Raw genomic sequence first — 22,676 nt, 5'->3', positions numbered from 1 at the left:
TCTTTTGTACCCGATATTGCATGCCCATTGCATAGATCCATTTACCTTTTAAGGTAAAATGATAAGTTTCATTGGCTAGTGGTGCTAGCATCCACCGCGCACCGGTGTCAATTTTGACAGTAGCCGCGGAAGAGCGCTGCTGTGTCGGCATTCTTAGAGCGAGCAGAGCCGCTAGGTTTTAGAGCTGCTGACACCAAATTATTATTAGAACTGTGTTTCAGTCCTTTGCCATACATAGTGCAGCTACAACAATTGATCAATAACAATGAGTTTATGAGGCACACTGAACGATTTGGCGCCACTTTTAGTCAACACCCATGCAACTCGACGTCTTCAAAATCGGCCCAAAATCAAGGAACACAATTGAGCCTGTCTTGTGCAAGTACAAGCACATGGGATATTTTTTGGCTGAAGTTAATAATTCTTTTGTTGACTTAATGGTCGTCAAACCTAGTTTGATTGCAAAATATAGATTTGTTCTTTGGTACAATTGTACGTAGTGATTCGTGTTGTTTTTCCTCTTTGCGAAGTATGTATAAAGCGCGAGAAAACTAAACCTGTCAAGAAAACCCTCCTGTCATTATTTGTTGTTGATGTTAATCTGAAAGAAGTTGTACATATACGCATACATGTGCAGTGTGCGTCCTGACCAGCTATATACACAGCAACTGCTATAACTTGCTCTTACTATTCCTATGTTTTGATCGCACCTGTAGTTTTCATAATGGAACGTAACGGTTGTAGTTGTATGCGCTGTTTTCTTTGCTCTCTATTGTAACACACAGATCAAAGCTTTGCAAAAGCTGCTCTGTGGCCTGCAGTATCTTGTTGATGTTGATACCGGGTTTTCATTGGCTGCATAGGTAGAGGGGCGGATAGGACAGTGCCATATTTGGCCATTGAGGAAGACACTCGTTCTGCTGTGTATGACGTTTTGTGTAAACCTAGGGAAGCCGAGAAAGAGAGGGAGCCAATAACTGCGAAGTCTGCATGTGACTGAGATAGTGGTGTCCGCCCCCTGTTACCATGTGAAATCTTTTTTCATGGGATAGCATTAAAGAAACACTTACCCGCTTGTGTTGAAAAGGGGAAAGTCTGTCCCATTCTGAACTCCAATGTTTCTGACGTGCGTGTTAATATTTGTCATTTTTATTTCTTGTTGTTTCTTTCAGTTTTCCTCCCAAGTCGCATGCAACGTATACGGTTGTGTAATTACTAAAATTCAATCAAGTCAATCAAAAGTTGAAGTTGTTCAGAAGATGTTACAGAAATGATAGCAGCACCAGAAATACCACCTGAGTTCGCCTATCCTCAGTAAGTACACTTTTCTGCTTTGCCATTAGGCAATTAAAGCCATACAATGTTATGGATTAACATTTTTAATATCTACATTTGCGTTGCAGCGACACAGACACAAGATTCTCATCTGACACAGACTTCTCAGAGGATCTTGATGGAAGAAGTACAAGCTCCAAAGGAAAGGTATTGAAGAACATTTTGATTTATTTCACGTTGCGATCAAATTTAGTCTCTTACTTAACATGTTATTTATCTTCAGGGGGGCAAGAAGGGCAAGAAGGCTGCAGGGGAGAAGGGTAAAGGAGGAAAGGGTGCAGGCCGATTAAATGGCCATCACCAGGAAAATGGCATGGAAAACATGATGCTGTTCGAGGTGGTGCGGCTGGGCAGGAGTGCAATGCAGGTAAGCACCAGAGGTTTGGAATAGCTAAACACATTTTCACATTGCAAAGGTTTGGAAAAACAGATAATAATGTATTGTCTCCATTGAAGTGCGTTGTAGACGACTGGATTGAATCTTACAAGCATGACAGAGATGTTGCACTATTAGACCTCATAAATTTTTTCATCCAGTGCTCAGGATGTAAAGGTACGGATCTACAGAAAAGAAAAAAAAAGTTCTACCTTTACCAAAAACTCAACGATTTATATATTTCTATTCATCAGGTGTCGTCTCCGGAGAAATGTTCCGTAACATGCAAAACTCTGAGATCATTCGACGAATGACAGAAGAGTTTGATGAGGTACTGAGTTGATCCACTGACCTGCAGTGAAATTACTCACCTTTTGCTGCCTATGATACATCTGTCGTCTTCTTTATTCTACAGGACAGCGGTGACTACCCTCTAACTATAGCAGGGCCTCAGTGGAAAAAGTTTAAATCCAGTTTTTGTGAATTCATTTCTGTGCTGGTTCGTCAATGTCAATATAGTATCATCTATGATGAGTACATGATGGACACGGTCATCTCTCTCCTCACCGGACTATCGGACTCCCAAGTCAGAGCCTTCAGACACACCTCTACACTGGCAGGTCAGATGTGGGTCATTGGTTCATAATACGGATTTTAAGGCCCAAGGCTGTTTTGTTTTGTTTTTTTCCACGGGTGTTTTTTGTGTTGTCCTTCTATATATAGTGAAATCACATATTTGGGTTAAAAGAACTTTGCATCTAATTACACAGCTTTTTTATCGGTCGGGAACTAGCTGCTCATTGTTGTTTACCATGACAGTTATTCATCCCTTTTAAGTTGCGAAACGTGCTTCTAAGCTCAGAACTATGATGTTAGCAGTACATTTGGAAAGTTAGGAATAAGTTTGGACCACAACTAACCATTTCAAAATATGCATATTTTCATTGCTTGTAAACAAAGGTTTAGGGCATGTTAATATTGGATAATAGAGTTGGTATGATTTGTTTTTAATGACCCATTTCTATAATTTCTTGGAGCATTAACATAATTGTTTATGTGTGAATTTTATTTATTTATTTAGTTTTTGCAATGTTCTGGGGGAGTGTAGCTCTGTGACCCTCTTCTTATTCAACTATTCAAATGCAAACACAGGGCAGAGAAGCATGACAGTCTCCTTCCTCTCCACGGGTCTCATTGCCTGTCATGAATCTATATTTAAAATTTGCTCAAGTATAGAGAAATCCAACCAATTAAACATTGCCAGGGAATACATTCTCCTACCCCAATTACCCCATTACTGTCATATCTATGCATCCGTTTGTAACTTTCTGTTCTGTTTTCTATTATACCGTGCTTACCATTGTGTACTATGCTCCCCCTTTTTATGGAATGAACAGCAATGAAGCTGATGACAGCCCTGGTGAATGTAGCTCTCAATCTGAGCATCAACATGGACAACACCCAACGGCAGTACGAGGCTGAGAGGAATAAGATGGTGGCCAAAAGAGCAAACGACCGACTGGAGCTGCTCCTACAGAAACGCAAAGAGGTACCAACATGAAAGTAATTCATTTGATTCACTATGAGGAACACGGCGCACACTGATGAAGGAACTCCTGTTCATTTGACGGGTTATTGAGTATGTGAACACCTGTAGCGCTTGTCATAAAAGTGGAAATGACAAATTGTAAGTTTAGTTTCTGAAGGATTACAATGGATTGGCTTTATTTTGGGGTTTAGATTAATATATTAAATCTCTACTTTGTACATGCTATAGTCTGTAATAAACTTGCACAATGATGACCTCCATAGATTCCAAACTCTTAATTGCCATAAAAGCAATGAACGTGTTAACATCCCATTCAGCAAATGCATGGCTTAGTTCAAAGAGGTAATTGTTTATGGTTGTAAAACGACTTTTAACAATGGGCTAATTCCCGATAATTGTCGTATTCTGTATTGCTAGAAATACATTGCTCCTGTAGGAGGTGGCCCCACGGCGCTTGTGCGTGCGCTGGCCATTATTCACACATAATTGTCACTTGATTGGGTTATGTAACAGCGGGACCCACCGGGCATCCATCTGTTTGGTCGCTCGCTGCCTCGGTCTTGCATGGTGGCGCTCTTGGCTGTCACACACGTCTCGTTAACGTCGACAATACCCTCCAGTCATCACCGGTGTAGACAATCGGCAAGTCCAAGGCTGTCGTCTAAATAAATGCATGTGTTTTTGTTTCCTCCCAGCTCCAGGAAAATCAGGACGAGATTGAAAACATGATGAATGCAATTTTTAAAGGAGTGTTTGTCCACAGATATCGGTATGACCCAGTTGTTGCTGTATCATGCGAGTTTGTATATCAGTTTTCTGGCAGCTTTGTATAAAGTTATGTGCTTTCAACAGTGACGCGATAGCAGAAATCAGGGCGATCTGTATAGAAGAGATCGGTGTGTGGATGAAACTCTATAGCGATGCCTTCCTCAATGACAGCTATTTGAAGTATGTGGGCTGGACGATGCATGACAAGGTGCGTTACCAGAACATATAGTGATGTATCTCTTTTGCACTCTGTTGAAATTCTAATGTGTAACTTTGCTGTCACGTCTGCCACAGCAAGGAGAGGTACGTCTAAAGTGTCTGACAGCTCTGCAGGGACTGTACTACAACAGGGAGCTCAATGCAAGATTGGAGCTGTTCACTAGTCGCTTTAAGGTGAGCTCCACCTGCTGGACAAATCATGCACTACAGCCACAGTGTTTCTCATTCATTCAAAACCAACTACACAGTACTTCTAACTTCTCTTTTGCAATCAACCAAAAAAAGTACAGGCTAATTTTTCAACTCCTTTTTATCTCTTAGGACCGTATCGTGTCAATGACTCTTGACAAAGAGTATGACGTTGCAGTGCAGGCAATTAAACTGCTCACCCTCGTTTTGAAGTAAGTGCCTTTTCTTGTTTATCTTTAATTTGTGTTTGTCTGCTGCACAGCGTCAGACTATCTTATCAGACTATGTGACTTGTAAGCAAAGAACAAAGCCTGGTTTAAAGTAATGGTATTTTCACTGTTTTTAATTGTTGTTAATGTTTATGTATCGCCTGTGTTGTTTGGCTCTGCAGTAGCACAGATGAAGTGCTGACCCCAGAGGACTGTGAGAGCGTCTATCACTTGGTGTACTCGGCACACAGGCCGGTGGCTGTCGCAGCTGGAGAATTCCTCTATAAGAAGTATGTTATTCCCGCACTGAACTACAAGAGCCTGAATCTGTATTTTTTTTTTCTTATGGATGAATTGCAAATTAACGAAATGTATTTATAATTGTTTGTGTTGCCAATGTAATCTTTCATTTTATGTTAATTTGTAAGTAAAAATGTATCTATGAATCCTAACTATTGTTTTGTCGGTGAAGATTGTTCAGTCAGCGAGAGCCAGAGGAAGAAGGTGCCCCAAAAAGAAGAGGAAGACAAAGCCCAAATGCCAATCTCATCAAAACAACGGTCTTTTTCTTCTTGGAGAGTGAGGTATGTGCAGTCTTTGTTTCCTTTCAGTGGTAGACACTTGCACAAGTCGCCAACATCTTCGCATTTGTGGTTGTTATGCCGCTTAAGTGCATCACCTGTTTTTGTTTTTGTTACTCGTAGCTCCATGAACATGCAGCCTACCTGGTGGACTCCCTGTGGGAATGCGGTGGAGAGCTGCTGAAGGACTGGGAGTGTATGATAAGCTTATTACTAGACGATCCGTTGCCGGGAGAAGAACGTACGTTACCGAAAAGTCCACATCATGTTTTTTATCAGTTAACCTGTTACCTGCCACCTAGGGGTTAGGGTTAGCAATTATGCCTATCCAAATCTCAAAGCAAATTGACTGGAAAGCTAGCAACCTATATGCCTCCTTCCTACCTTCTAGTTTCTAAAAATATGTGTGAGATCTATGCGAGTGAAAAACAACTTGCATCACATTTGCCGTTCCTAACTGTAATCATATCCCTAGCCCCCTGATCAGGCAAGTAACAGGTTAAATCACTGTTGGGCTTAGTTTTAACCCTTTTCTCTTTCTTTCTGCAGCCCTCACAGACAGACAAGAGACTGCGCTGATTGAAATCATGCTCTGCACTGTACGGCAAGCTGCCGAATGCCATCCGCCGGTGGGACGAGGCTCAGGAAAAAGGGTAAAACTTTACACAATGCTATTTACAATGCTGCCTATTTTATTTTCTCACTAATATATGACTTTTCTGAGCAGGTGATGACAGCAAAAGAGAAAAAGACTCAACTAGACGACAAAACCAGAATGACTGAGTTGTTTGCTGTGGCATTGCCCCCTCTACTGGCCAAGGTGTGTGCATACATCTGCTCAAATCATAATGGATCTCTTTTGGCTTAATGGGGTGAATTGTGCATTCAAATGTCTTACTAAATTGCACTCTTTTTGTAGTACGCGGTAGATGCAGAGAAAGTTACCAACTTGTTGCAGTTGCCTCAGTTCTTTGACCTGGAAATCTACACCACGGGGCGTCTGGAGAAGGTTGGTTTTGGCCTCGACGCTTAGAATTATCTTTGTTATGGCTTGTTTTTGAGTTTTTGGAGAATTAAAGACTGTAATTATGGTTACTTAGTCGTAATTTCCCTAATTGAACTTTTCAGCTTTGTTTTTGACTTAATATTTGACCAGTTTTTATGTATTGTTTGCTTAAATTCTTTGGTACGCAATACTTTAATGTCATATATTTTCTTTACAATAGTGTGCACCAATATGAATTCCAAAAAGTGAAGTTATTTTGCTTCCGCTCATCGTCAATAGCACAGCCCTTTAGATTGTTGTTGCCGTATCTGTTGCCGGACACCTCCATTTCACCACGTTTCCCTCTATCTCTGCCCCTCAGCACCTGGAGTCGCTTCTGCGTCAGATCAAGGAGATAGTGGAGAAGCACACAGACACTGAAGTCTTGGAAACCTGCTCCAAGACGTACCATGCCCTCTGCAACGAGGAGTACACAATCTTTAACCGAGTGGATATCGCCCGCTCACAGCTGTTGGACGAACTGGTGGACAAGTTTAACAGGCTACTGGAGGATTTCCTACAAGAGGTGCGGACACGCTGGACTCACACACTCGTTAAAAGTTTCACGGGCGAAGTTTACTTTTTATCGCAAGGTTTAATTTCAGTTCCATCCATCTGGACTTAGGGCGACATCACTGTAGACCCCACTGCTTTTCATTTCGCTTCAGGGCAATGATTTAATAAAAGAGGGCAAGTTTTCGAGTTAAAGTTTCTGAGGCCAAGTAGAATAAACTGTTGGTGAGATCAGGCAGTTTGACAAGAATATGCTTTTTTGTTTGATTGAAGGCACAGGCCATTAGTAATTTACAATGTCAGTAAGTAAAAACATAAAAACTTATTTCTTTTCTCAAGAATCGACAGCAATGTAAGTTATAAACCTTTTTTTGTTTTTTTTTAGGGCGATGACGCAGATGAAGACGATGCGTATCAGGTTTTGTCCACTCTAAAGAGAATCACAGCTTTTCACAAGTGAGTTTCTTCCTTGTGCATGGCCACTTTGTAAAACACATATAATTATCTAACAATGGCTGCTTTTCCCCACAGTGCACATGACCTATCGGGCTGGGACCTCTTTACCAGTAATTTTAAGCTTCTAAACACAGGTATAGAGAATGGAGACATGCCAGAGCAGGTTTGTACATTTATAGTTGAAATAATTTTCCAAGTTTTTTATGCTTTTGCTGATTCCATATTTCTTTTTCAATCTCATCCTGGAGCAGATCGTCATCCATTCACTGCAATGCACCCACTACGTCATTTTGTGGAACCTGGCAAAATCATCCGAGGGCAGCGCAAGAAAAGTGAGTCTACAAGAACTATTATATAACTATTTATTTTCTTTGATAGGGGCATATACATAGACAAACTGTAAAACAAGTCTCATGAATTCGTCATAGTGCTTATTGCCAAAGCTAATTTGCTGTCCCTTTTATCTACCGTTAAAAGTACAAAACATATTAAAGATGGATGAAAAGGACAGTGACATTACATAGAACTGTACAAAAACAAAAGAAGACCGAGATCCAACTAGAGCTGGGCAATTCATCGAAATCGCAATCCCGATTTTGGTCAATCTCAATATTCGTCATGGGATTTAATCTTCATTTCTTTGCCAGAAGCGGGACCTTGTTCTAGAGTTTGGATGAGACATGGAAGATTTTTGTGTGATAAATGGAGGAAAGAGTTTGTTATTGTTGCAGATGGGGTTTCTATAAGAAGTTGTGTCTAAGTTCGGAAAAACGGCTATTTATTTTAATTATGAATAAATAAAATAGAATAAAAAATTGCTCAATATCAGAAAAAAAAAGCCATATTGTCCAGCCTTAGACACAACACTAAACATGAGTAAAGAGCTCCTGATGCTGCTGACACATCCATGATTTTGCTAATTTTTTGAAAATACCAATTATATGCCAATATAATTCGACAGGGAACACGTTCCACAGATTGGCAACGCTCACTGAAAATGCTGACTGGACAAAGCAAGTTTTTCTATAAAGGACCTTGTACTTGTGGCTTGGGTCGACCCAAGCTCTGCAGCCGACGCACACATGCACTCAAAAGCTTCAGGGCCCAGTCCATTGAGGCATTGCAAAAACAGTTTCACACTGTTAACATTTATGAGATTGTACATTTATGAGATTGTACATTGGTGAGATTGTAGAGGCTTTCTGCTTGTTTAACCTCTAAACCCCCGCCTTAACCGGGCACATTTTCTCCAGTTCAACTTTACCCAAATTTTAAAGCTTCTTGAACAAAGCGTCAAAACGGCAACAAAAAACAAAGATGAAAATGCACCTGAAAACACGACAAAAATGCAACGAAAAAAGCCACAAGAAGTGACAAACGTGATGAAAACACAAAGAAAAAGGAATGGGAAAAAAAGCAACAAAAACATGACAAATAAGTGACAAAAAAAAGACAATTTTACAAAAAGTTATATAATTTTTGTAGGTCTTGGCTTTCAAATGAGGCGTCACACAAAATGCACTCAGTTCAGGCGGGGAGTGAAGAGGCTAAGTGTTTTGTGACCAAACTATGGCTAGGAAAAATAAGAGGATCATAGCATTTAAACACATTAGTACACACTCAAGAGTTAAGCTTTTCCTTATTATCTTGAGGCTTGAAATCATATTGTTAAGTCTCACCTTCTCAGTATCTTTAATTGTTCCTAATTCTTGGTGTTTTAGGACGACCTGGTGACTCTGAGGAAGCAGATGAGGGCGTTCTGTATGATGTGCCAGCGCTACCTCACCAACGTCAACACTGCCGTCAAAGAACAGGTGACTGATATGAAGCTGAAAATCTGAAATACATGAGGTGTCTGTTCCAAATATGTCCTGCTAGAAGTTTAATCCTCATACAGACAGGCCAGGTTTACGTAATAAAGGAGTCAAGCAGGAAAAGAAGTAGTTAAACTTATGTATAGAAAAAGAATCATTCATGTGCTGTGATAGTGTCATAAAACCATAAGGAGTGACTTCCGGCTGTTATCGTTAATGTTCATGAATAGGTCTGTATGAATGTTTGAAATTTATATTATGAGCTTCCCGTGTTTGAAAGAAGAGTCATCACCAAGTTCAAGTTTGTTTCTCGAATTGATAGAAAAGAGTAGGATTGTCTATCATGGCCATATGTATCCCTCAGCCCCACTTTACGGCATTGTATTTGTTTATTTTTTGTCTAAAACTGTAACATCTGTTCCACTGTAGGCCTTCACCATCCTGTGCGACCTCCTGCTCATCTTCAGTCATCAGATGGTGTCTGGGGGCAGGGAGCACCTGGAGCCTCTGGTCTATTCTCCCGACGACTCGCTTCAGGCCGAGCTGCTCTCCTTCATCCTCAACCACGTCTTCATCGACCAAGACGACGACTCAAACAGCACAGGTAAGAGCGGAGAAACAAATACATACACCAAGATCTGTTGTTTGTGAGATTTGAATGTCATTAACCCGTCATACCTAATCCGCTCGATTGTCCTGTGCCTCAGACGGTCAGCAGGACGATGAAGCGGTAAAGATCGAAGCTCTGCACAAGAGAAGAAACCTCTTGGCCGCTTACTGTAAACTCATCATTTACTGCGTGGTGGAAATGAAGACCGGGGCCGACATCTTCAAACAGTACATGAGGGTAAGGTTTCACTATGCTCTTTCCCTCTGAGTTTGGTTTCATGTTTATACTTTAAGACATGAATATTTAACAATGCGATATCCATGAGAAACCTGTGTGTAAATTGATTTCTTATTAAATGTTACGTCTATTTCTCAACAGTATTACAACGACTACGGCGACATCATCAAGGAGACCATGAGTAAAACCAGACAAATCGACAAGATCCAGTGTGCCAAGACGCTCATCCTCAGTTTGCAGCAGGTTCGTCAAAAGCTGTGTTCCAGTGGGAGGGAATATTGGTGTATATTTAGTAAAGTTTTTGTTTTGCTTTGCTTTACACCAGGGGTGTCCAAACTTTTTTCATGGGGGGCCACATATTGGAGCGTATACGGGGTAAAGGGCCATGGGTCGGTGGTTAGTTCCACGAAACCTTCGAGTAGCAGAGGTTTAAATTGTGCCTCATGCTTTATTTATGCTTAAAACCTTAATGCCAGCTTTGTCTCACAATAAAATGTTATTAGTTAGGTTAGAATTGTGTAGAATTATTACATATTAAATAAAAAGGACCATCTCTGATGATGTGAACCGATTCAGCAAGCAACCCGAGGGCCACCAAAAATTGGTCTGAGGGACACATTTGCCCCGCGGGCCGCACTTTGGACACACCTGCTTTACACATTACATTGCTTTAGTTATTTTTACCTACTCAAGAGAAAAACATTGTGGATAGTAATCCCAGAAACGCGTCGACCGAGATGGGTGTTTCTAAGCCCGATGGATTTTGATTGGTCGAGGAGCCTATGTTTTTGGACCATTTTAAAAAATGTCTCGTATTTAATCCTGTGTATGCTTCTAAACTGTAAAATATGTCAGTGTTGCCTGCGACTGGAGAAGGTGCTTTATTGGGGCATAGGACTGATTTGTTCTGGACATTCATGTTTAGTACTGGTGCTCGTCATATAATTAGAATATCATGAAAAAGTGCATTCACTTCTGTTATTTACCATAAACTGTGAAACTAAAATATGATAGACTCATTACAGGCAAAGTGAGATATGTATAGCCTTTATTTGTTATAATTTAGATTTATTATGGCTCAGCTTGTAAAAACCCCCAATAAAAATATTTTGAAAATGTAGCCTAAGCTAGCCTTAGCCATCTGTAAACTTCGGTCAATTATCATTTCCCTACATTTAGGTCTGGGTCTGATCTCAGTGGCCGCGTTACATCGGTTGAATTTCAACCTACCATTCAGTGAGCGGGGGAGGCGGGTGTTGTAGGTGATGTCAATAGTTTAGCAATGGCGGCGGATACAAAAGTAATGGAAGCTCTTCAATCCGTTCTGGCTTGGCTTCCAAATATCCAGAAATTGAAATCGAAGCCTTGGAATGCGCAAGAAATGATCCCAAGAGTGATGATGATCTTCATGACCAAATGCTAGCAAAAACCAGATCTAATTGTTTCAAAGGAGTTCACCCCTCCCACCTGATAACGGGGCTCAATTGAGAAGTTCCAGACCCTTGTACGAAACAAAATGAGTATGAGGGTATTGTAAAACCAGGCTAACTCTAAGCCATAATGATCAACATTTTAACAAATAAAGGCTTGAGATAGGTCACTTTGCATGTAATGAGTCAATATCATATATTAGTGTCACATTTTAAGTTGGATTACAGAAATAAACTTTTTCATGATATTCTAATTATATGACGAGCACCTGTATCAGAGGGAGCTCATTTGAAAGACAAAAAATAATAGGAAAGAATAAATCAGCAGATTCCAAATCAAAGATGGGCGAGTCTCGTATTCTCGTAATCTCTTATAGTTCCAAAATTATAAGCAAAGGTTTGCAACATAGAACCTACAAAATAGATGTACAAACTTGTGACAAATTTTCACCGCAATGTCCGTTGAGACCTGGGGAGTTGTGGGAGGGCTCATTTTAGGCAAGGCAAGTTTATTTGTAGAGCACAATTCATACACAAGGCAATTTAAAGTGCTTCACAGTTGAAGCAGTGACTTTCACTTTCGCTTCCGGAGATAGCTGATATTGGGAAATACCCATAATATATAGGTCAATCTCTAGTCTGTGCACTTCCTCCCTTCATGACTGAAAACCCACTCGGGTAACTGTTCAATCAATGCACTGTATCCACTGCGAAGTAGTAGTATTACCATTATTTTATGAATGAAAATTAATTTGCCATTAAAGTCTCTGCTGTAGAAGTGTTCCTTTTTTTTTTTTTTTTACTTTTGTAAACTACAGCTGTAAAATCTGCTCAGAGCAGTGTTTTCTTTACTTACAGGTAGGACGGTGAATGGCGTTCACATATTTGATATCCTTCCTGATGTGTCCTGCACTGACTTGTAGACTTCTGCACATTTGGCCTTTTATGTATTTAACTTAAACACGTTTTCTGTATCTTTCCTCCTGTAGCTGTTTAACGAGATGCTGTCAGAGCTGGGCCACGGTTTCGATCGCTCGTCGGCGGCGTTCTGCGGCATCAAAGAGTTGGCGCGTCGCTTCTCCCTCACCTTCGGCCTGGACCAAGTCAAAACCAGAGACGCCATCGCTATGCTTCACAAGTAAGAGCCCCTGTCGTGACATTTGACTTTCTATTATTACTTGGACCTGAATCCCGGATCTGTCCGCGAGATTGAATGACTGATTCAGAAATGCATGTCCTCCTGTCGTATTACATCTGCCCTCAGTTTGACAAGATGAGATGAGAAGGTGCCGGCGAATGTGTCCTCTATTTTTGAGTCACATTAAATATTGAAGAGGTCATCACTGACACGGAATATGCAAAGAAAAATTATATCCGGACGCACTGTTTCATTGCCTTGCCTTCCATCACTGCTGTTTTTTTTCTCTTCACATATTTCTGTTTTTACTGGTTCTGACTCATAACTCTTGCGGGAAAATGTTTAGTTGCTGCTCTTTATCCCAACCCACGAGCGCAATGACTAAGAGTTTTTGTTTATCACCTCATCACCTTTTGGCTTGTAATGTTGCACCTGATTGTTATGCTCTAAGGCTGCACAATTTATTGTCAAATTATCGTTAACAGAATTATAGAAGATGCATTATATCCATATCAGCCACAATGTATTGTTCAATTAAACAATAGTGCATTTGCATTGTTTTGGATGAAACACTGTATTAAAATGGTTTAGCTAATGCAATATAAAAGACATTTATCAGATTTTTTTTTTTTTTTCCTTGCATTGTGCTGCCAGTAATATAATGGCGCTAAACATTTTGATCTTGATTTCCACCTTATTCAATTTTGGGCAAGTACTTTGTTCCTTAACTGTCTTCATTTCCCTCCCCAGAGATGGCATCGAGTTTGCGTTCAAAGATCCCAGTCCTCAGGGAGAAGGCGGCCCTCCTCTGAACCTGGCGTTCCTGGACATCCTCTGCGAGTTCTCCTCCAAACTCATGAAGCAAGACAAGAGGACTGTGTAAGTGCTTCCTTTTCCTAACTCCAATTCGATGACACGTTTGAGCAGATGTTTTCACACCCGGCGCAGCTGTTCGTCCCTGGCGTCCTTGCGGTTGTTTTTTGCGGCCTCATTTTACCCGCCATTACAACTTGTCGAAGAGTGCGCCGCCCGAAGCATGAATTTGCATGTCTCCGTGACCTTGCGTGTCCTCCCCAGGCACATGTACTTGGAGCGCTTCATGACGTTCCAGATGGCACTGCAGCGCGAGGACTGCTGGCTGCCCCTCATCTCGTACAGGAACTCCCTACAGGCAGGGGGCGACGACGACACCATGTCAGTGATGAGCGGCTACTCCAGCAGAGGCTCCTCGGTGCGCTCCAAAAAGACCAAGCCTCCCGCGGCCACAGCTGGGCCCTCCGTCGCCAAGAGAAAACTCCCAGAAGGTAACGGGCGCACTGGTTGTAACTGACATAATGACAACAGGGTTTCCTACACAAGCACTCAGGGGGGGCTATGTCGAATTAGCTCAGATTTTTAATGAAAGGCCACTATTTCTTGTCTGATACTTTCATCAATACTGCTGAATTAAATGAAACTAGGGCTGGGGATGTTTGGGGAAAAAATATCACGATTATTCTTTTCGATTGGATTTTTGTTTTATTTTAATGATTAAAACAATGAACGTGGCCTTTGCTGGACTAGCAAGTAAACAGATGCTGTGGCCGAACTGAAACCTGCTGCTAACTCTGTTTGGCAGCAGCAAAAACTAACTCCACACTTCTAGCCTCACAGTATAACATCCCCATGTCACTTCACCTGCCCACGCACCACCCGTCCACAAATCTGGGAAGGGGACGCAAAAAAGTGGAATGTTTGAAGGATGTCAGAAGCAGACAGTGAGAGTTAGAGCACGGTTTGAGTGTGGAGCTTCACAAGGACCGGTGTTTAGCACTAACGACTTAATATGTACATATAGAAATGATTTTATAAGTATAAAATGATCAAACTTACAATTCACTGTTAGAAGTGAATTGCGGCACTGTAGCGCAGCGGTCAGTGCTTCTAACTGTGAAGCACTTCACAGTTAGAAGGTCCGGGTTCGATTCCCACCAGGGACGGGGCCTTTCTGTGTGGAGTTTGCATGTTCTCCCTGTGTCTGCATAGGTTTCCTTCGGGTGCTTCAGTTTACCATACCACTAAAAACATGTACAATAGGCCAGGAGAGACTGAGACGGATGGAAATAAACCAATGAATAAATAAGTCCAAAAATTATCCACATGGTCCAAATACAGCGATAGTTTTCCTCTTCGAAGGTAAACTTTTTCATCTGCGTGTGCGGCTGAGTGCGTCCTGGTCCTCTGACAGCTCCTCCCGTGTTTCTGTTTTGACCATTAGACAAGTTAGCGCAAGTTTGTAGCTGATTTTACACTTGAAATCACCAGATCCTCCTCTCTTGCTGTCCGCTTGTGACTTCCTGTTTGTTTGACCCGAGTATTCCCTGGGCTTGATTTAACAGGCACTGCCTGCAGCATCACGGCACCCGGAATTTATGCACATTTATTTATTTATACGATTAAAACACACCAGGCAATTATTGAGATCGACCTTTAATAAAATTGTGATTAGATTAACATTTGATTAATTGCCCTAAACGAAACTAAAACTAAAGAAACGGAAGATAAAAGGATGACTAGATGTTCAAATGTTTTCATTTATGTTGTCTAAAAGGACCAATGTAAGTAAGATCCAAGCTCCAGTTACTTTTTAACTTCCTATATCATGCAAATTCATCTCCCAGGAGCAAGTCTGGTCCTTTGTACATCTGCTAAAAAGTTCCTGAAGCCATGCGATATGAATAAACATTTGTATTCACTATTGATTTAATCGAATAAACTTGGACTGAATTTGGACTAATCTGGATTAAAACTATATAAATAAGAAAACAAAGCTAACCCTAAAATGTGTCAAAACTAACCACTTACCACTAGATGGGCCCAAAGAGCATGACTTTTAACATTACAGCCGCACTCACATGTTCAGTGTGGGAGCCCAGATTAACCCAGATGCAGCGCCTGCACTGAGCTGATGGAGGAGATTAAACAACAGATTGCACTCGAGTTTCAGTCACTTAAACCATACTGTGGATATGTTTGATCCCTGCTCTTTGTCTTAATATCATCACTAATATCACAACAACAATGGTCAGTCGATGTTCGTTGTGCTCGAGGATCCTCATATCTCTTTTAAAGATGGATGGATTTAAAAGCCCTTGGATGCCTGTACTGTGCCAGTGCCAGGATTATCAAATACATATTTCTGATGAGGTTTTCCCGGTTCTTTGCTTAGGGTTATCCATCCTTTTTCACATTTCAACAGGAAAATTAATAAAATACGAGCATGTGTGGTATCCCCGACATGACTTATAACCTGGAACGTTGTGTTGTATACCGTTTACATGCTTGTGACCCCCTCTTGTGTCCCGTCCTGTTCCAGAGGAGAGCAGCAGCAGCGACATGTGGCAGCAGTCCATGACGCCAGTCATGTTGCCGTCCCCTCACCTCACCTCCACCGCCATGAGGGACCCCAAGAGGACCCGGGACGAGAGCTACATGAGCGTGTACAACCTCCCCCACGAGCACACCCCCCAGCCCCACCCGCACCCGCCGCACCATCAGCAGACGCCCCAGCATCACCCCCCGCCCATGGACTACAAGTAAGACTCATTTTACATTTTGATGACCTTTTAAAAGTAGCCAGACCCAACTATTTGAACGATGTCTTGAATGGACGGGGTAAGGGGGGGGCTCCACTTGGCTCCTTGTCAGCGAGTGTCTCTGGCCAATCTACAAAGATACACATTTTAATTACAGACAGTCGTTCATTTCTGATACGCCCGATGTCTTACACGTCTGGTTAATTCCTTCTAAAGATTTTAATATACGTTTAGGCTCCAGTCCAGACACATCAGTGGAGAGGATTGCGCTCGTCTTATGAAAATGCCATCAGAGGACTCGAGCATCAGCCAAAATACATCAGATCAGGGTCCTGTGTAATTCCCCATTTGAGCGCTATTAATTTAGAGGGCAAATGGTCGAGAAACGCTTGTATTCCGCGGCGCTGCCAAAATGTGGCTGCTGCTGGGGCTAGTTTATTTATCCTGGATGGCTTTAGCGGGCAGCGGGCCAGTCAGTCAGTCAGTCTCACATGTGTGGGTCCGTACGGGCTGGTGAAACCTGTGTCTGTGCTGCAGCTCCCAGGTGACGTGGATGCTCGCCCAGAGGCAGCAGGAGGAGGCGCGGCAGCAGCAGGAAAGAGCCATGAACTACGCCAAGCTCAGGTCCAACCTCCAGCATGCCATGTGAGTAACCGACGCTCTTTGTTAACGCTGAATTTTGACACTTTTGATTAGAAATTTGGATAAAGATTTACCTGTGTGTGGGTTGACGTGTTTTTTACTGTGCATTTTGTGTGGTCAGTCGTCGAGGCACTGGTCTGATGGAGGAGGATGAGGAGCCGATCGTGGAGGACGTGATGATGTCGTCGGAGGGGCGCATGGACGACCTCAACGAAGGCATGGACTTCGACACCATGGACATCGATCTGGTCAGTCTTTATGCCATGTCTTCATGCTTGTTTCCCTCATGTCTTTAGTAGGGATGCACCGATCCGATACTGGTTATCTCAGATATCGGAGCCGATACAAAAAAACAAAAAACAATATCGGCTCCAAATATCTGATACTGAACCGATACCATGTTTGGCTCTCAGTGCTTCAAAAACACAACTTTCACCAACTAAATCTAAGTGAATATTGACATGCTTTTTGCATTTTGAAGCTAAGACTAATATATTTTTGATCGCCGCACAAAATGCTGCAGTTGGCAACAGCATGCTAAAGCTAGCGGCAACTAATCAAGGCTGGGTCAGAAACTTTAAATGAAATACCTAAAGTAGCCGAATAGAATAAACTCGTCCACTGCTGGAACGGCCAAGTATTTGTGTTTTTTCACACTTTATGTGAGTTGTCTATATTAATGTTACTAATGTAATTAGTGTTGAAAATCCTGTGGTCCTTATTAAATGTTTTCCATTAGTTTATTAATAAATATAATTGATAATTGATCTGTAACATCGTGACAATAGACAATATAAGACTTTATTGATCTCACACTGGAAAAAAGAGGACCATTCACTTTTTCACCCTTTGTATTGGTTAATATCGGATATTGGCAGATACTCAAACCCCCAGTATCGGTATCGGAGGCAAAAAAACTTGGATCTCTACTTTTTAGTCAACAGCTCAGTTTGGGATTGTCACAAAATCTTTTCACCTTATTGCACGCGGCCCACTTTTGCCTCTGTTTGCCACGGGTCGGCACTTGACACTTCCGGTAGAGCACAAAGCCCGTTCACGATGCTGAGAACGGAAAATGTTTGCCGCTAAAATATGATGTAGACGAGATTGATTTGGGTAAATTGCCCAAACACTGTTTCTGTGGGCGACCTGAAAGCGGCTTTGTGTCCGTGTAAACCTGATTCTCTCATGACGTGTAAATTTACGAAGCCTCTTGACTTTAAAACAACCCAATGCAGATGACGTCTTGAGAACCTTTGTCTACTAAACATGTATTTGTTATAAAATGTAACAGCTTCTTCTGGAAAAGCACTCCAAAGCATTCATATCACTATTACACAGTGTAAGCAGCAAAACCCTGCAATTACTTTTTCAACTTTCCCAGTGTGTCACCTCAAATGTTACGCAACCATCTCCCCGTTGGACCCGCTGCTCTGCTTTCGGGCGTAAATCATGAATCATGGCTGGATTATTCGACCATGCTGTCCAACTCCACAAATCGATGTCTAAAAATGCCAAGCCAAAACACATTTTATCCAACCCAAATGTCTGTTTTGGACGTTCACTCTCGTGCTGAACTCCATGAAAATGTCTCCAAATGTCATGTTTATCCAGCTAGAAAATTAAGCCACGGTGAAGAGTTTCCTAATTTATCTGTATTCATTTAATGGCTGATAAAGTCTGTACGATCGGTGGCAGAGCGGCTGAAATTAAACGTTTTCATCTTTTTCTCAGCCTCCATCGAAGAACCGTCGCGAGAGGTCCGAGCTCAAGCCAGATTATTTTGACCCCGCTTCTATCATGGATGAATCGGTAAGAAACACACAGATTCTCTTAACACACGGTTCAGCTGATGCTCCGGGTCGTCCGCAATTTTAGACCCTATTAGTTTTATTCAGAGATCATTTCATTTATTCAACAGTAATGCTTTCAAGATGATTTAGACATGGGTGAGGCATAATCTGATTCAGGCCCATTTTATCTACACCTAGTTACAAAGTGTGCAGGAAAAACCAGAACCCTGGAAAAGTCAAACAATCTTTAGAGAGACAGATAATCCCCTCCTTTTTCCAGGACTAGGGTGGACAATCATGTCCCGCCCCCCTCTCCTCCTGATTGGACCAGACAGGCCGGTTCACAGGAAAGCTGGTTGCCAAAGTTATGGCACAGGGTTTCTGGTTTGGGGACAAAAGAAAAAACTTGATGATTTAATATTACTTGCATCAAATTGCAGACTCAGGCAGTCAATTATACACAGTCTATTCAATTTGTATAACCTTTAAACTTTTACAGGCTATCATTTTAAGTCCGAAGACAATGACATGCTTTTGAAACATCAGTCTGAACATAAAAATACCATCACTTTGATTTTTTTAAGATTCAATAACGATACATCTTGTCCTTGATTGTGTTTGTGTTGAGTCCTTGAGTTGAATTTACATCCAGAACAAAGTTTGTTGTAATTCTCTAAGCAAACAAAGGCAAGGCGTGTTTATTTCTACTGCGCATTTCGTACACAGGGCAACTCGATGCGTAATTACAATGCACAATAGGTTAAAGGGATGTTTCAGGATTTTCGACATAGGGCCTCATTTCCTAGTTATCCAGAGTGTTGCTGATTTCTGGAGGTATTTTTTTTTGTAATTCATGCAGTTCTTCTGTTTGAACAGTTTCGTGGCGCAAGGCTAGACGATATCAGCTAGCCTGCATTAAAAACAGTCTGACACACTCCATAGGGCACCTGAGGCAAATCACTTATAACGCCAGACTAACGATATAAATGTCTGTGTCGATACAATAATTTGAACCTTTTTGCATTTAAAATAACTTATATTTGAGCAGCATCAGCTTCGTGGTTGTATACAGTGTTAATTTCGTCGACTAAAATATTTTGTCTTAATTTTAGTCAAAGTGTTATTTTTGATGACTGAAATTGGACTACAACTAAATTAAAAGTTTTTCATGAGACTAAAACTATGACTAAAATGTCCAGATATTTTAGTCGACTAAAATAAGACTAAATAAAAATGAAAGGGAGAGACTAAAATCATCCAAACTTCTATTGACCGTCTGAAAGAGCCACATGTCATTTAAAATCACTGCCAAAGGATCAGCTCAGAGCTTTGTTCATGTGGAGCAGCTCCATGAAGCAGAGCAATGGAATTATAATGAATATTATCAATGCAAAGTCGACTAAATTTGTCTTAAATTTACTTGCAATTTTAGTCGACTAAAACTAGACTAAAATTGAAGATATTTTTTTGACTGAAACTAGACTAAAATCGACTTACATTTTCGTCAAAAGACTAAGACTAAAACTCAATTAAAATATGTTGTCAAAATTAACACTGGTTGTATAAGCTACATGGCGGTGGAGGGATCTGCTAGAAATTAGTCCCTCAAAATGCAATCATTCATGTGATGCAAGGTCAGCTGCATTCCAAAAATTATTCTAGCGACACAAACATTTATATAGATAGTCTGGCGTTATAAGTGATTTGCCTCAGGTGCACTGTGGACACTCTGGATAACTAGGAAAAAAATCCTGAAACATCCCTTTAATCCTCTGGCCAGGTGTTTCTGACCATTAGCCTTAGCCTAACCATTAGCTCCTCGAGGTCGTCCCAGCGGCATTGAGGATGGGTCAAATGCAGAGAACAATCGCATTTCTTATTGTACGCTTCAGGCTTCGGTGCTTGAACATTGGAGGTCAAATTAGGGTGACATGCATTCGCCGTACGTCACCACTTTGCTTCTGCAAACTTGGTGCTTGCATCGACACGGCATGTGCTATAAAAACATCGTATTACTTTTGGTGACATAGCGGTTGCAAAATTTTGAAAAGGTCACATTGAGGTGACGGGAGGAAGTATTTAAGTCCCGCTCCACGTCTGCGCGTCTGGACCTGCTGATTTGACCTGGTGCGGGAGGTTCCTCGTTAGCATGCAGATGACGCTCAGACATGCCCCGCTTTATGAAAGCTGAGCCTGAGCGCTTTGTCCTCGACTGGACTCAACATTCAGGGCAACTCGGGTGAAACTATGATGTTGTCTCTGTGGGTATTTCTTGAAAACCTCCACCCCATTTGTTGCTTGGGATGATTTTACATTAAGTGTGTATGTTTTGCAGCACAGCCTCATAATATGCACAGTAGTGTCAAATTGCAATTGGGCTTTTCCAAAATCGATGGCAGGTGATTGAAATAGTTTCTTTGCGTGTTTACTAACGCATATGTGTTTCTGCTCTCTCTAGGTCCTCGGGGTGTCCATGTTTTAAGCTAATTTCCAGATGATTTTGACGCTGGAGAAGAGAGAAGAGGCGCTTTGTATTTAAAGAGAATTTTAGATGCGAAGACCGAAGTGTTTTCTGTTTAAAAGAAAAAAAAAAATCACAAAAAAATGAAATAAAATCTGGCTTGTACTCCACGTGGACCAATGACAACCCACACTCAGTGTTGCTTGCTCAGAGAGGACTTTGTTTCAAATATTTACTTTTTATAATCTTGGGTAAGCTCTTCCTGTTTGAGAATAATCGTGTAAGAGGCCACTTCCAAAACCTATTTAGAAACGTGTCTGAAGAAATATCCATAGCTTTTTTTTTTTCTCTCCTTCCTGGTTTCTTTTTTTTTTTTTTTTATGGGGATGCATTGGTGTGATTTAACTTAAGAAACTTTTATTTTTTTGTTTTGTTTCATGTCTAACCCTTTTTACAATTGTAGTAAGTTACCAGGTGTGAAGTAGTAATTTATAAACGGACTGTAGTAGCTTGCTTGTATACTGTGTTAGCCAAGTGGATGGAGGTCTTCTGTTTCTGTGCTCCCGTTCGCGCCTCCCAATCTCTCACGTAAACTTCCCTGCTGTTGGGTCTTCGTCAAAGTCCCCTCGAAAAACCACTGTCGGTCCGAAAAATGCAAGATCTTCCCTTCCCCCTTTTTTTATGCTGTGAAGCTAAGAGTATTTTTGTTTTTTAAAGCAGAACTCACTAACTTCTTCCCCTTTGTACTTTGGAGTAAAGCGGCATCTTTCCCCCACTTCATTCATCCCAGTTTTTTAGCAATCTCTATTTTTCCTGTATTATACTTTGCTCGTCTTTACTTTCATTTTTCTTCTCCAAATCCACCCATGAATAGTTTATTTCATTCATGACAAAAACTGAGAAGCAATGTCATTGTCTCACAGCACCCATCGCCGCTCTTACATTCGAGGACGCTCTCATCCACCCCCATAACGAGTAATTTAACCAGCTAAGTTTGGGTAAAAAAGTTACAGAGTTCTGCTTTAATGCTCCGTATTTAAAAAAAATCTTTGAAATTCGGGCCGCTACAAATTTGCCACCACCAAATTGGAATACATCGCTCTTTTTTTAATAAGATCCAGCAGCATAATGTTGAATGGGTATCTCTACATTTTAAATAAAAAGTTATATATGGATCGGTGCTGAATTTATATATGTGCTTTTTGTTTTGTTTTCTTATGTTTAACTTTTCAACCTTCAGTCACAAAGTTTGAGAAACATGTAAGTAACAAAAAAACAAAAAAAAAGTGAGCATGTGTTATTATAGCCATGCGCCGAGGAAGATTTTTAAATTTGTATTCTAAAGTTTTTTGTTTTTTCTTTTCCTTTTCGGTCTTGATAATGTCTTCGGATTTCTACCTTTTTTCCTACATGTAAATTAGTTTGGATAAAACTAATGAAATGAATTGTGCAAATCAGCTTTAAGAAGTTTTCTCGACATCAGAAAATCCTGTCACAGATGTTGCTTAGGTTTCAAATGTCGCGTCACACAATATAATAACAAAAAGGTAGTCACTCGGACAGTACTGAAGATATAAGAGTTACCCATAACCGCCGTGGCAGCTAGACAAAGCGTAGATTTTTGGCATATAATAATTGTCACTCGAGTTTTATTGAAAAAAAAAAATGTTTTGTCTACTTTCTTTTGTAGTCATTCCATGCTTAAGCCTTAAACATGCTCGTGAAGGTCACCCTAT

At 41.0% G+C, this 22,676-nt stretch overlaps 1 protein-coding gene across 1 annotated transcript; it reads left to right on the top strand.

The window, feature by feature from the left end:
- Nucleotides 1-1,178: 1,178 nt before the first annotated feature.
- On the top strand, nt 1,179-21,701 carry stag2b (STAG2 cohesin complex component b). The gene is made up of 33 exons (XM_079556166.1): nt 1,179-1,314; nt 1,404-1,482; nt 1,559-1,702; nt 1,792-1,888; nt 1,966-2,042; nt 2,127-2,331; nt 3,109-3,260; nt 3,956-4,029; nt 4,113-4,236; nt 4,323-4,421; nt 4,569-4,648; nt 4,828-4,935; nt 5,118-5,229; nt 5,350-5,467; nt 5,776-5,879; nt 5,954-6,046; nt 6,146-6,235; nt 6,594-6,797; nt 7,170-7,240; nt 7,316-7,403; nt 7,492-7,572; nt 8,962-9,054; nt 9,484-9,658; nt 9,762-9,901; nt 10,043-10,144; nt 12,321-12,469; nt 13,220-13,348; nt 13,547-13,773; nt 15,825-16,044; nt 16,582-16,689; nt 16,808-16,934; nt 18,421-18,498; nt 20,938-21,701. Exons 1-33 carry the CDS (start codon nt 1,271-1,273, stop codon nt 20,959-20,961), a joined length of 3,816 nt encoding a protein of 1,271 aa, XP_079412292.1. The 5' UTR covers nt 1,179-1,270; the 3' UTR covers nt 20,962-21,701.
- Nucleotides 21,702-22,676: the final 975 nt, after the last annotated feature.

Source organism: Gobius niger (genome assembly GCF_951799975.1).
Source record: "Gobius niger genome assembly, chromosome: 5".
Lineage (NCBI taxonomy): Eukaryota > Metazoa > Chordata > Actinopteri > Gobiiformes > Gobiidae > Gobius > Gobius niger.
The sequence above is the reverse complement of the archived record's forward strand: the minus strand, read 5'-3'. Positions and strand labels throughout refer to the sequence as shown.

What these genes read in the sequence shown, in the direction of transcription:
- stag2b (XM_079556166.1), top strand. Translation starts at nt 1,271, where the DNA reads ATGATAGCAGCACCAGAAATACCACCTGAGTTCGCCTATCCTCA. An exon ending in CCACGGGGCGTCTGGAGAAG is followed by an intron (nt 6,236 to 6,593) that starts GTTGGTTTTGGC and finishes TCTGCCCCTCAG; the next exon opens with CACCTGGAGTCGCTTCTGCG. An exon ending in CTTCTATCATGGATGAATCG is followed by an intron (nt 18,499 to 20,937) that starts GTAAGAAACACA and finishes TGCTCTCTCTAG; the next exon opens with GTCCTCGGGGTGTCCATGTT.